We start from the raw sequence: 14431 nt of genomic DNA on the forward strand, positions 1-14431 counted from the left end.
GATCCCTTTGTTCCGCGCTCAGACTTTCTGGACCCTAGTCCGACTGAGCCAGTGATCACCTTAATAATAAAGGGTTCTCCTGAATTCTGTTTGGCCTCTCCCGTCTCTATTTGTCCCGCAACACTAGCAGTGTATCCTCAGGCAATTAACTTTTTTTTCCCTTGTTTCTCTCTCTGTAAAAAGGAAGAGGAATACTTATTTTGGCAGGTTATAATAAGAATTGAGTCAAACTCATTTATGTTGGTATAAAAAAATGAACAAGAAAATATAAAGCACTTAGTACAATGCCAGGCTGATCATAGGAACTCAATAGATGGCAATTGTAATATTACAAAAGGTGATGGAAGTCAAAGACAATTTACTGTACCTCAAGAGAGTAGAGGTAGGATCAGGAGAATTTCCCAAATGTGTTCACAGATCAAAACTGGGGAAAAGCAGGGTAGTTTAGTTTCCTGGTAAGACGAACAGCACATGACAAGGCAAAGATATTAAAAAGTATGGTACGTTTTCAGGACGAGTTCATTATTCCTGAAGGGAGAAGGCAATAAGGGTGGAAAAACTGGGCCGAGAGGGGAATCCAGGTTGGTGATGCCCCTGGAGGGCAGGTAATTCTTACTAATTTCTGTATTTTCTGCTGCTGGCACAAAACGTGACCCACACGTTTGCAACAAATGGTGAAATAATTCATTCCTGTTGTTAAGCAATAGGGTTGTAGAAATATTTGAGCAGTAAACATGCTACAGTGAAAGGATTCTCGGATTTGGAGTTAGGAGACCTGAAGCACTCTTTTGACTAATGACCTGTGTTTTTTTTACTGGTTTTACAACTTACCTGCTGCCTGGCCTTACCAAAGTACTGATATATTGAGTCTCTTGACCCATAAAACAGGGGTAACAACAAGCGATTATTAAAGAGTTGACGCTAGTAAAGTACGCAATAAAAACAGCGGCTGCAGCTGCTAAATTCTCCTTTAGGTCTTTTTCCATACTTGCGAAATGACAGGGCAACAAATTTCCTTCCAACCACCACTGAGAAAGTATACCACGTTTGCCCAAGGACAAAAAGGCCCCGCCCGGCCCGCGCCACACAGGTCACCTACGCAGAATGCAGTCCTGGGGGGTTCCACTTATGTCGCTCAGCGATGGAGGCCGCGATCCGATGACAGGCCATTCCAGAGACGGACCTAGATAGGTTCGCGTGAGGCCGAGCCGAATTTCACCAAAAACCAGTTCACACCACCTCCCGATTTGTCCACACGAAAAGCCATGGAAAAGCTGAGGGAAAGGAAACCGGAAGTAGCGTGGGCCGTGAGGAACGGGAAATGACCTCAGCACGTCGGAAGTGTACTCGTTTCCAAGGCGACGGCCTTGCTGCCTCTCCAGCCAAGTGGCTGGAGTCGGGAGGCTGGAAAGAGACTCCGAGAAAGTACCAGCGGAAGGCGGCCGCCGCTACGGCGACTCGCAGGGAGTAGCAGACGAAGACGGCGGCCGCCGCACTAGCCACCACGTGTGGAGGATAAACGGCCTACACGGCCATTCCGGCGCCGAGTCTAGGGAAAGAGTTAGCGACGACGGGGAAAGAAAATGTGAAGAGAGCGACCGCCGCTCAAGGGTCGCTGCAGGAAGCCTAAGTGCAGACGCCGGCTTCTCCCGCAGTGACTTGAGAAGGGTCAGTGAAAACCTCGGCCACTGCCGCAGCGTCTCTAGGGAGAGAGTTAGGGGAGATAGTGGCCACAGCCACAGCTGCTCTTGGGAGAGAGTTAGGGGAGACAGCACCTTCTGCAGCAGCGACGTGAATTTTAGTGAAGTTGGAGGCCACCAACCTACCGACTCCAGGGGAACAGCCAGAGAAGACCGAGGCCTCCGCCTCAGTGGTCCTTGGGAGGGAGTCAGTGACGTTCGGGACCCGCGAACTAGTGACTTCGGGGATAGAGTCAGTGACGATCGCAGTCGCCGCCTCAGTGGCTCCTGGGAGGGAGGGAGTGTCGATGGCGGCCACAACGTTGGTAGTTCTTGGGAGGAAGTAAGTGGAGACCGCGGCTACGCAGCCAGCGACTCCTCCGGTGTGAGCGGCAGTGAAGACGCCAGCTACCGCTTCAGTGGCTTTTGGGAGAGAGAAAGTGAAGACGAAGGTTTCCGCTGCAGCTTCTGGGAGAGAGCAAGAGAGGACCTTGGGCCCCGTCCTAGTGACGACGGAGAAGAGGGCCGCTGCCCCTGCAGTGGCTCGTGGGTGAGAGCAAGTGAAGACCGCCGCAGCATCAGGGGCCTGGACTCAACTCCTCCCCAGAGTCGGAGGTGTTGCGCCATGCCCGGGGTGGCCAATTCAGGCCCCTCCACTTCCTCTAGGGAGACTGCAAACCCCTGTGAGTCAGACTATGTCATTGGCCCTCATCTCTGTCGTATTCCTTTTCTCACTTAAGCCCGCAACAGCCTTAGCCCTTTCTGGCATTTCCTTTTCTCAGCCGTCACTCCCCCCTTTCCCTTTTTAATTTATTTTCAGGGGATACCAAAGCTGTTCAGCTCTCCCCTGTTCTGTATTATTTCCGCTTTCTTTCCTTTTTTCCATCCACACTATTCCTCCGAGTCTTCTTGCCCAGCTTGACATCAACTCTTGTTTAGTCCTAATGGACGGACCCTTTTAAGTTCTTCCTTGACTTCCCTGCAGCATTTGACCCTGTGGAGGTGACAAATTAGTACTTACTTAGTTTTCTTCTTTCACTCCATTGAGTGACCCTTTCCCTTACCGTTTTCTTTTCTTCTACCATCTTCTTAAATGCAGCTTTTACCCCTTGATGATGCCATCATTGGTTCTCTTTTTCTTTTCTTTTTCTTGTCATTTACTGGGACTTCAGTCCTACTGGTGGCCTTCAAATCGGTTACTCATTCAACCATCCAGTAAATATTTACTGCATCCAGTAAATATTTACGGAGCCTACTTTGTGCTCCGTCTTAAGGAACTTAAGAAGACAGGCACATTCTTTACCTTCTAGTGAGGAAGATAGATGCCGAGCAAATAATGACAAGTGAGATGAGTGTTATAAAGGACGGTAGAATGCCACTGATTCCAGTAGGGGGTGAGTATGGGTGTCAGAAAAAGCATTCTAATACAGAGACACACGTAACACTGAGACCTGAATTCCGTATCTCTCCTCTGAGCTGCAAACATATATATATATATGTCTTCCTTCTGGAAATTTTCCTTGGGTACCTCAAGAGCAGCATGTCCAAAATGTAATTTTATATCTATATATCCTCTCTGTCCTTCAGTGTTTGCTGTCTCAACTAATGGCACCACAGCACTCAGATGATAAAGCCACACACCTTGGAGTTATTACTTTTCCCTTGTTTCACCCACTGTATCCATTCCAGTTTAGTTCATTCTAATTTTATTAATATTTGTTGAATCTTTCTCCTTTTCTTTTCCCAGTGTTCAGAGTCTCATTTTTTCTGGTCTAGACTATTGTAAACTGTATTCTTACACGATCTACCTACTCTCTCTCTCTCTTTTTTTTTTTTTTTTGGAGACGGAGTCTTGCTCTGTCCCCCATGCTGGAGTGCAGTGGCGCGGTCCTCAGCTCACTGCAATCTCCGCCTTCCAGGTTCACACCATTCTTTTGCCTCAGCCTCCCGAGTAGCTAGGACAACAGGGGCCCGCCACCACACCTGGCTAATTTTTTGTATTTTTAGTACAAACCAGGTTTCACTGTGTTAGCCATGATGGTCTCCTCCTGACCTCATGATCCGCCCACCTCGGCCTCCCAAAGTCCTGGGATTACAGGCGTGAGCCACCGCGCCCGGCCAATCAACCTACTCTTTAGTCTTGCCTTTTTGCTCCCCATTCAGTAAATTCTCTTCCCTGAATTTAGCCTTGTAAACTCAGACTTACAGCTCTCAATCATTATAATTCTTCTGTTTAAAATTCCTCAGTGATTCTCCACTGTCTGCTGAAGTCCAAGTTTTTAAAAATGTTTCACCATTGTCTGTTTCTTGTCTAGTTCTAGCCTATTTTTCCCCTTAATACTTTAGTAGTAGGATTTGTGTGTGTGTGTGTGTGTGTGTGTGTGTGTGTGTGTGTATGTGGTTTCTTGACCATGTCCTACTGTTCATGCTGTTTAGGCCTACTCACTGCTCCTACTTTCCTTGGCAAACTCCTGTTAATCCTTGGAGATTCTATCTTAGATGTAACTTTCCCCAGGAATCCTTCTGTGTTCACCTTCCCTCCTACCCTGTCTGAGTTTGAAGTCATCTGTGCTTCCACAGGTTCCTATGACTATTTCCATCGTTGCTTTTACCACGTTATTTTGTATTTTGTGTTTGTATCTTCTCTACTAATCTGTGAGTTCCTTGAGGGTGTCTTCATCTTTTTATCCTTATGGTAGACACCAAACTTACGTTGAGTAGATGGATGAGTGGATGAGTGAATAAATCGGGATGGAATGTAGTGAGAAAAAAGACCATAAAATTAGATGGAGCCAAATTATGGGAGGCCATAGAGGTAATACTGAGAGTTTGGGTTTTGTTTTGTAGAGTAGCAGTGGCCAACCAGTGGCAGTTTAGAGTAGGGGCATGAAGTGATCAGGATAATTGGTCTGTATAAGATGGATTAGAGGAGTGTCCCTGTGTAAAATAAGTAGAGTGGATAGAACATCATTTGTAGGTCTGGCTGTGCTAGTTTAAAGAAGAATGAAGGTCTGGCCTAGGGATTAACATCACTGAACGTTTATTAAAGGTGTGTCTGTGTGTATGTGTACGTGTGCACACCTTACATATGCTCTCGTTCCCATTTGCCATATATCTTAATTGTTCTTCAAGGTCTTACTTGAATGTTTCTTCCTCCTCTGTGACTTGTTTTGTTTCTCCTTAATTTTACCTGTACTCTCTGAGGACATTGCTGTCAGGTTTTTGTTTACATTATGTATTTATCCAAATAGATTTTAATGTGTTGGCGGAAAAAAAATGTATTAAATCCATGTCCATTTTCTATCATGTTATCATAGTGCCTGACTCATGATAGATGTTCAGAAAGGCTTTTTGAGTACACTTATAGCAGTTTGCTAAGAGCAAAGATATAGAGTATATAAAAAGATGTAATAAAAGTGAGATATAATTCCAGAGTAAAATATGATTTTTGCCCTTAAGAAATTAACATTCTGATTGTGGAGAGAGGACATGTACATAGATAAATAGTAGTACAAGGTTGCACAGATCATTTGCCAGATGTGTTGGTGAGCTGTTTTCAAAACAACTTCAGGTCAGGAATCATGCCTGTTTTATTTAGAGAATGCTGAAGTTGAACTGCTTACTCCTTCATTCTTCTCTAATAGTTATCTGTTCATGCTTAGATACCTTTATTGCCTCTGGTTCACAATGCTTATTAATTAAATTATAAAATATGAAGCACTAAGAGTATGTAAATTAAAAATCGTGGCCTGCCATTCCTTTCTTAGTGTAAGACATAAATTAGAAATATAAGAAAGATGTTGATAAAATGTATTTGCATGTATGAGATGAGGCTCTGGTGAAGTCTTTTTCACTAGGGAGGCCTTTGTTATGGAGAACACATTGGGCATATTTCAAAATGGTTACTTTCCCCTTCTCACTGCTAAAAACATGAGTTCCTGGCTTTTCACAATGGTAACCTGGTGAGGTTTCTGAAGGTAAAATCTATGAAAGTGTAGTGGCTCCCTAGGTAAGAGTGTGGCCCTTAGAAGTTTCTCATTCTTTGGCTAGTATGTACTCAACCTCTGGCAAGTCATCAACATTACCATGTAAGTGCTTCTACCACTTTATGGCTCCAGTGCTTCTGCTCCAGGACTGTATTTTTCTGTACTTGTCTCTCCAGATTTGGGGTGGCAGTTTGCCCTGAGACCTCAGTTCTCTGATGGGTCCGAGAAAAGTTGTTCATTTTCTGTTTATTCATTTTTCCCTGTAAGGATGGGAGTGTCAACTTCCATGCTTTTTACATGTCAGTGTTGGAACCAGAAGTCTGTTTAAGATATTAATGACAAACATCTTTGTAGTAAATTATTTGGAAAGCCACAGTAATTTTGTGCTTTCTATTATATCACTGTTTTAGTCTTTTTTTTTCTTTCACAGTTTTGTAGTACATTGTAAGTAATTTGATTTTTCAATAGGTTCCAGGAAGAAGGTGCATTTTGGCAGCATACATGATGCAGTACGAGCTGGAGATGTAAAGCAGCTTTCAGAAATAGTGGTACGTGGAGCCAGCATTAATGAACTTGATGTTCTCCATAAGTTTACCCCTTTACATTGGGCAGCACATTCTGGAAGTTTGGAGGTAAGAAACTATACATATCACTAAACTGAGGTAAATTTTAGCTATAACAGTTTTGTAAATTTAGCAAACAGGGCTGAGACCTTATGGTAGGTACTGCATATATTTTCTTTTCAGTCATAGTCAGTTTAATATTTGGGTATTCCACTTTGCTAGGGCTTTATAACAAATTATCCTAAAATTTAGCGTAATAAACTAATGATTTAGTTACACTCGTGAACAAACCCAAGAATTTGGATCCCGGAGACAGCTTGTCTCTGCTCCATGATATCTGGGGCTTCAGCTGGAATATTAAAAAGCTGGGGCTAGATTCTTCTGAAGCCTTTTTCACTCAAGATGTCTCTGGTGGTTGATGCACCTTAAACTTCATCCCTGTGGGCCTATTTGTGAGGATTCTACATGTGAGCTAGTTTCTACTTCCTCACAATATGGTGACTGGGTTCCAAAGGTGAGCATAGAGGATTACTTGGAGTGGATAATAAAATGAATATGTATTCTAACATTTTTGCTTTAGTAGCATCAGATTTTTAGAAAAGAAATGGAGTGTTGCAGGTACATTTGAAGTCCCTAAGTACCCCTCTCAGGTGCCATTCCTCTGCTTCCAACTCCAGAGATAACTATTACCCTGATTTTGGTGTTTATTATTCCTATCTATGTTTTATGCTGTTATTACATATGATTATATCATTATTTTGAATGACATACATTATATAAATGATATCACATTATGTATATTATTCTTTAGCTTGCTTTTTTTGTTCAACAATATGTTTTTGAGTTTTATCCATGTGGTTACATATATGTACTCTAGTTCATTTCTTTCAGCCATGTTGTTTATTCTTAGACTGGTATCAGAATTTATCTGTTTTTGTATTGTTGGATATTTATTTGGTTTCAATTTTTAGCTAGTACTAACTGCTTAGTGAGTATTTTAATGCAAATCTGATGCTTGGGCTCTGTCCAAGGCTAACTAGCACTTTTCTCATGATTCAAGGTTATGTGTATGGGGGGCTTATTTTAGCTACTACATTTCCCCAGCCTATAAGCTACAATAGGTCTGTTGACAATGCATTGTGTTTTTACCCCTACCACACGCACATGACTTCCTTCTGTGAGTATGGCAGTCCTGTGTGATATATTCTTTATTTGTACTTCTTTGCTTCTTGTAACCAAATCTGGTTCAGAGAGTCTCCCTCTACCAGTTTGTGTGCCTCACTTAAATGTTATTATAAACAAAGGATTTTCACTTGTGCCTTTCTTTGGAGCCTGATGGTTCTTTGTGAGCTGGTATCCCTGGGTAGGTGGTTCTCTCTGCTGTTTCCTCCCACATTCCTATTTGATCTGCACTTTGGCAGGTTTTTTAATCTGTTTGTAGTTTGAGTTACAGATGTCTCCTAGTTTCATCTAGTTGGAGTTTTCTGGGTTTTTTTGCTCTTTGCTTTTGGGTGATTTTGGAGAGAAGGGGGAAGCACTGATTTTACTCTGCCATATTCTAATAGACATCAGGATATACCATTTATTTCATCTCTTTTCTGGTGCCCTTTCAGCTTCTCTTATTACTCTCACTCAGTCTGCTTTGGTTAACTCACTCCTCCTATTGTGTACTTGTAGTATTGTTTACATTTCTTTCCTACTTTACAGTTTCTCCAGTCAGTCTTTTAAACTTCTTTAGCTTTATTGCTTCTACATAATTCATTTATTTGCTCTCTCTCCTGACTTTTGGATTATGTATTAAGTGCTTGATCATAGCTCATGCATATCTGACTGGCATCTCAAATTCAACTAGTCTAACACTAAAACTGTTATATTTTTCCCTCCATTTTGTGGTTTTCCAGGGCAATAGCCTTTGAATCATCATTGAGTTGTTTCAGTATTTCATATAATCAAAACACATTATCAGCATTTGTCCAGATGAAGGTGCAGTTCATGTTACACATTGCTGCAGTGAGAATTAGTCACTAGGTCAGTTGATTCTGCTCCATCTTTGTCTCCTGAATTTGTCGTCTCCATCCCCATAACCATGTCCTTAGATTTAATTAATTTTATTTTTTTGTGTGTGTGGTCCACCTGTAGTCCATATACTATATACAAAGCTATTTTCTCTGTAAAACTAAAATCTAATATTACTTGAGACCTTCCTTAAAACCCTGTAGTAACTCTCTGCCCTCCATAGGATAAAGTTCAAGCCATTTAACATGGTAGACTTATCTCTCTAACCTCATCTCCCATCATAATTGTTTTATGCTATAGTACTGGTGACTACCATCATTTCCCAAATTAGTCTACTGTTCCATATTATCATAGGCTTTGCACATGCTGTTTCTTTTCTTTTCTTTTTTTTTAATACTTTAAGTTCTAGGATACATGGGCAGAACGTGCAGTTTTGTTACATAGGTATACATATGCCATGGTGGTTTGCTGCACCCATCAACCCGTCTTCTAGGTTTTAAGCCCTGCATGCATTAGGTATTTGTCCTAATGCTCTCCCTCCCCTAACTCTCCACCCCCCGACAGGCCCCAGTGTGTGATGTTCCCCTCGCTGTGTCCATGTGTTCTTATTGTTCAACTTCCACTTATGAGTGAGAACATGTGGTGTTTGGTTTTCTGTTCCTGTGTTAGTTTGCTGAGAATGGTGGTTTCCAGCTTCATCCATGGCCCTGCAAAGGACGTGAACTCATTCTTTTTTTATGGCTGTGTGGTATTCCATGGTGTATATGTGCCACATTTTCTTTAGCCTATCATTGATGGGCATTTGGGTTGGTTCCAAGTCTTTGCTATTGTGAATAGCGCTGCAATAAACATACATGTGCATGTCTTTATAGTAGAATGATTTATAATCCTTTGGGCATATACCCAGTAATATATGACCAGGATTGCTGGGTCAAATGGTATTTCTGGTTCTAGATCCTTGAGGAATTGCTACACTGTCTTCCACAATGGTTAAACTAATTTACATTCCCACCAACAGTGTAAAAGAGTTCCTATTTCTCCACATCCTCTCTAGCATCTGTTGTTCCCTGACTTTTTAATGATTGTCATTCTAACTGGTGTGAGATGGTATCTCATTGTAGTTTTGATTTGCGTTTCTCTAATGACCAGTGATGAGCTTTTTTTCATGTTTGTTGGCTGCATAAATGTCTTCTTTTGAGAAGTATCTGTTCATATCCTTTGCCCACTTTTTGATGGGGTTGTTTTTTTCTTATAAATTCAAGTTTCTTGTAGATTCTAGATGTTAGCCCTTTGTCAGATGGATAGATTGCACAAATTTTTTCCCATTCTGTAGGTTGCCTGTTCACTCTGATAGTTTCTTTTGTTGTGCAGAAGCTCTTTAGTTTAATTAAATCCTATTTGTCAATGTTGGCTTTTGTTGCAATTGCTTTTGGTGTTTTAGTCATGAAGTCTTTGCCCATGGCTATGTCCAGAATGGTATTGCCTAGTTTTTCTTCTAGGGCTTTTATGGGTTTAGGTGTTACTTTTAAGTCTTTAATCCATCTTGAATTAATTTTTGTATAAGGCTTAAGAAAGGGATCCAGTTTCAGTTTTCTGCATATGGCTAGCCAATTTTCCCAGCACCATTTATTAAACAGGAAATCCTTCCCCTGTTGCAAAAGTCAGATTTGTTGAAGATCAGGTGGTTGTAGATCTGTGGTGTTATTTCTGAGCACTCTTGTTCTGTTCCATTGGTCTATTTATCTGTTTTGGCACTAGTACCATGCTGTTTTGGTTACTGTAGCCTTGTAGTATAGTTTGAAGTCAGGTAGCATGATGCCTCCAGCTTTGTTCTTTTTGCTTAGGATTGCCTTAGCTCTATGGTCTCTTTTTTGGTTCCATATGAAATTTAAAGTAGTTCTTTCTAATTCTGTGAAGAAAGTCAATGGTAGCTTGATGGGAATAGCATTGAATCTATAAATTACTTTGGGCAGTATGCACATGCTGTTTCATCTGCCTGTCTCATCTCTTCCCACTGGTTACCTGGTTGAAATCCAGGTCAGTCAGTACCCACTTGGTAAAGCTTTCTGTTTTCCCCCTCAATATCTCCCAACTAGTTACTGACTCCTTAGTGCTACCTCTAAATCTTATAAATTTTAAAAAGTGTGTAACTTTAAATTTTATTCTCTATTAGATTTTGAGCTCTTTGAAGATACCATTTGAGTCTCATTCATCTTTTTTTCCACAATACCTAGTGTAATATCTGGCATATTATAGGAGTCACATCATAAGTTCACAAGAAATGTTTCTCATGTTGCTGAATTTGTTGAATTAAATTTACGTTTATATTTTTAGTGTCTAGCACAGTGCCTAGCAGATGTTCAATAAATGTTGGTTGGATTTTTTTTTTTTTTTCAGACAGGGTATCGCTCTGTTTCCCAGGCTGGAGTGCAGTGGTGCGATCTCAGTTCACTGCAACCTCTGCCTCCCAGGTTCAAGCAGCTCTCCCACCTCAGCCTCCTATGTAGCTGGGACTACAGGTGCATGTGCCACCATACCTGTCTAATTTTTTGTATTTTTGGTAGAGATGGGGTTTCACCATGTTGGCCAGGCTGGTCTCTAATTCCTGACCTCAAGTGATCCACCCGTCTTGGCCTCCCAAAATGGAGGGATTACAGGTGTGAGCCACCATGCCCCAGCCTGTTTGTTGGATTTTAACAAGCGTAAACAGAAACCAAAATATTTTAGTGCTTTTCTCTATTCCCACTTAAAGGTCATCTCCTAATTTTTCCTTTTTTTCTTTCTTTCTTTTTTTTTTTTTGAGAGGGAGTCTTGCTCTGTTGCCCAGGCTGGAGTGCAATGGCACCATCTTGGCTGACTGCAACCCCTGCCTCCTGGGTTCAAATGATTCTCCTGCCTCAGCCTCCCAAATAGCTGGGACTACAGGCATATGCCACCACACCCAGCTAATTTTTGTATTTTTAGTAGAGACGGAGTTTCACTGTGTTGGCCAGGCTCGTCTCAAACTCCTGACCTTGTGATCCACCTGCCTTGGTCTCCCAAAATGCTAGGATTACAGGCATGAACCACCGCGTCTGGCCCTAAATCTTTACTTGAGCACTACATTAACACCTTTACAGTTTTTTAACCTTTCTGAATTTTCTTAAGATTTTTGGTATTTATATATTGGTTGCAAGAAATAATCACTAAATTAATAATTGGGAAAAAACCATGCTTTATTGGACTTCAGTTTTTTTCAGATGAAATCTGCTATTGAGCTCCTAGTAAACTTTTCATTTCAGATATACTGTTCAACTCCAGAATTTCCATCTGGTTCGGTTCTCTTCTCTGTTCTCTCTTTTCTCTTTTCAAGACAGAGTCTGGTTCTGTCGTCCAGGCTGGAGTACAGTGGCATGATCTCGGCTCACTGCAACCTCTGCCTCCTGGGTTCAAGTGATTCTCCTGCCTCAGCCTCTTGAGTGGCTGGTACTGCAGGTGCCCGCCACCACGCCTGTCTAATTTTTGTATTTTTAGTAGAGACAGGGTTTCACCATGTTGACCAGGATAGTCTTGAATTCCTGACTTTAAATGATCCACCTGCCACAGCCTCCCAAAATGCTGAGATTACAGACATGAACCACTGCACCCAGCCGGTCAATTGATTTTTAACAAAGATGCAAATGTAATTAAGTGGAGAGCAGATATATTTTCATTAAATGATGTTGGCACAATTACCCATATTCATATCTAAGAAAATGAACCTTTTATCCAAAGTGAATTAACACAGAAACAGAAAACGAAAAACCACATATTTTCACTTATATGTGGGACCTAAATATTGGGTACACATGGACAAAGAGATGGGAACAATAGACACTGGGGATTCCAAAAGTAGATAGGGAAGGAGGCAAGGGTTGAAAAACTACCTGTTTGGTAACCTGGTCACTATTTGGGAGATGGGTTCAATAGAAGCCCAAATGCCTCAGCATCATGCAATATATCCATGAAACGAACGAACTTGGCACATGTACCCTCCGAATCTAAAATTAAAAAAAAAAAAAGAAAATGAAGCTTGAGCCATACTTGGTACCATATGCAAAAATTTACTCAAAACAGATTGTAGATAAATGTAAAACTTATAAAACTTATAGAGAAAATAGAGAAGAAAACCTTTGCAAATCACGTACCTAAGAACTTGTAACCAGATTATATAAGGAACTCTCAGAACTCAGCAGTAAGAAAAAAAATTTTAATGGGCAAAAGACTTCAGTTGACACTTTCTCAAAGAGTACATATGGATGGCAATTAAACATATGAAAAGATGTTCAACATCATTAGCCATTAGGCAAATGCAAATCAAGACCACAATGAGATGCCAGTGTATACCTGTAAGAATAGCAGAAAAAACAAAAACCCCAAAAAATGGCAATACAAAGTGTTTACAAGGATATCGAGAAACTGGAACTCCCATACATTGCTGGTGGGAATGTAGAGAGGTACAGCCACGTTAGAAAACAGTTCGGCAGTTTTTAAAATAAAGTTAAGTGTATACTTATTTTATGTTCTAGCAATCTCACTTCTACATATTCACCCAAGACAAATGTAAAACCAGTACATGAATGTCGACAGTGGTTTTATTCTCTAGTACCTGAACAATGTACATAATAGTCTTTTCATAAATATTGTTGAATAAATGAATGACTTACTATGATTATTATTGAGATTGAGGTTTTTAAATATTTTATTGTCATTAGTCTCTGCTGCAGGAAAATGATATTTACTTGATAAGCCTTTTAAACAAATAATATGGTTATGACTTCTATGACAGTGTATCCCAATGATATGATCAATTCTTTTAAAAAGGAAGAGGTGGTAGCATATACAAACTTGAACATATAAAGACAGTAACACCGTATGTGGTACAGACCTTTAAGTACTGTATTATATTGAGATTTAGATTAATTTTTAAAAATCTTAAAGATACATTTGACTTCTCTCATTTTTTTTTAAATAAACCATTTACTTTTTAGAATCACTAGAATAACAATGTTTGCTCTGATGCAAAAGCTCTGGACCCGTTTAAAGATCTATGTTTGAGATTGAAAACTGGCAGCCTTTGAGTGAATTTGACTCTTAGATCTGTTTTCTTTGGCCTGCACAGTATTGGTCAAACAGAATATTTACAAACATTGGATAAGCATTTCACTCATAGCAACCACTGACTGTAATTGACTAGTGTCTACACCTTACAGACAAGAAATATGGTCTCCAGTTTGCCACAGTTCCCACTAGTCTCTATTGTTTACCCAGCAGTGAGGCCAAATGTTGGTTGCCATGTCACTGTGCTTGTGCTTTTGTTTTTCTTACACATGGATCTCTCATTCACTACAGTCTGTTATTTTATGATAACAGACCAAATTTAAAAGATAAAAATGTTAAAAACATCCACTTTATCACTTGTTAACATGGTTATTTTCTTAGTGTCTTCATTGGCTGCTCTGGCATGGAGCTGATATCACGCACGTAACAACGAGAGGTTGGACAGCATCTCACATAGCTGCAATCAGGGGTCAGGATGCTTGTGTACAGGTAATAATAACATTACTTTTTTCAGTAAGTTCAATTACTTTAACATAGTTCTGTTGGGCTATTGCTATTATTCTAATTATTTGACTCAATAGATTTAATTTTATGTTCTAAACAAGAACTTACTGGATTCCACAACTCAGATATTCTGATACCAGCTATCCACTTAAACAAATGGTATGTGACCAGAAATCCTTTTATCTCTGATGTAGTTGGCTATCTGCGTTGTTTTGAGAGATCTCACAGTCATAACCAGATTATCTCCTTTATAGCTTGCTGCTGTGGTCTGAATGTTTGTGTCCTCCAAAATAAATATGTTGAAATCTTAACCCCAAGGTGATGGTGTTAAGAGGTGAGGCCTTTTGGGAGGTTATTAGGTCATGAGGGGTTTGCCCTCATAAATGGGATTAATGTCCTTTTGCAAGAGACCTCAGAGAGCTAGCTCTCTAGCCTCTTCCACCATATGAGGATGCTGTGAGAAGGCACTATCTATGCAGAATGAGCCCTCACCAGACAGAATCTGCCACCACCTTAATCTTGAACTTTCCAGCCTCCAGAACTATGAGAAATAAATTTTTGTTGTTTATATGCTCCCCAGTTTATGATATTTTGTTATAGTAGT

General features: G+C 40.5%; 1 protein-coding gene across 4 annotated transcripts in view; it reads left to right on the forward strand.

Moving 5' to 3' along the window:
* Positions 1-1338: 1338 nt before the first annotated feature.
* ANKRD42 (ankyrin repeat domain 42) overlaps positions 1339-14431 on the forward strand; it is an 88783-nt gene continuing 75690 nt past the window's right edge. For 2 of the 4 annotated variants that reach the window (XM_055355595.2, XM_055355596.2), the window contains exons 1-3: positions 1339-2362; positions 6134-6297; positions 13705-13812. In XM_055355595.2, the coding sequence (XP_055211570.1) occupies positions 2305-2362; positions 6134-6297; positions 13705-13812 (330 nt within the window). In that variant the 5' untranslated portion in view covers positions 1339-2304. The remainder of the gene's footprint in view (positions 2363-6133; positions 6298-13704; positions 13813-14431) is intronic. The other 2 variants (XM_019036909.4, XM_063710717.1) reach the window with 2 other exon arrangements.

Source organism: Gorilla gorilla, chromosome 9 (assembly GCF_029281585.2).
Source record: "Gorilla gorilla gorilla isolate KB3781 chromosome 9, NHGRI_mGorGor1-v2.1_pri, whole genome shotgun sequence".
In the NCBI taxonomy this organism is placed as follows: domain Eukaryota; kingdom Metazoa; phylum Chordata; class Mammalia; order Primates; family Hominidae; genus Gorilla; species Gorilla gorilla.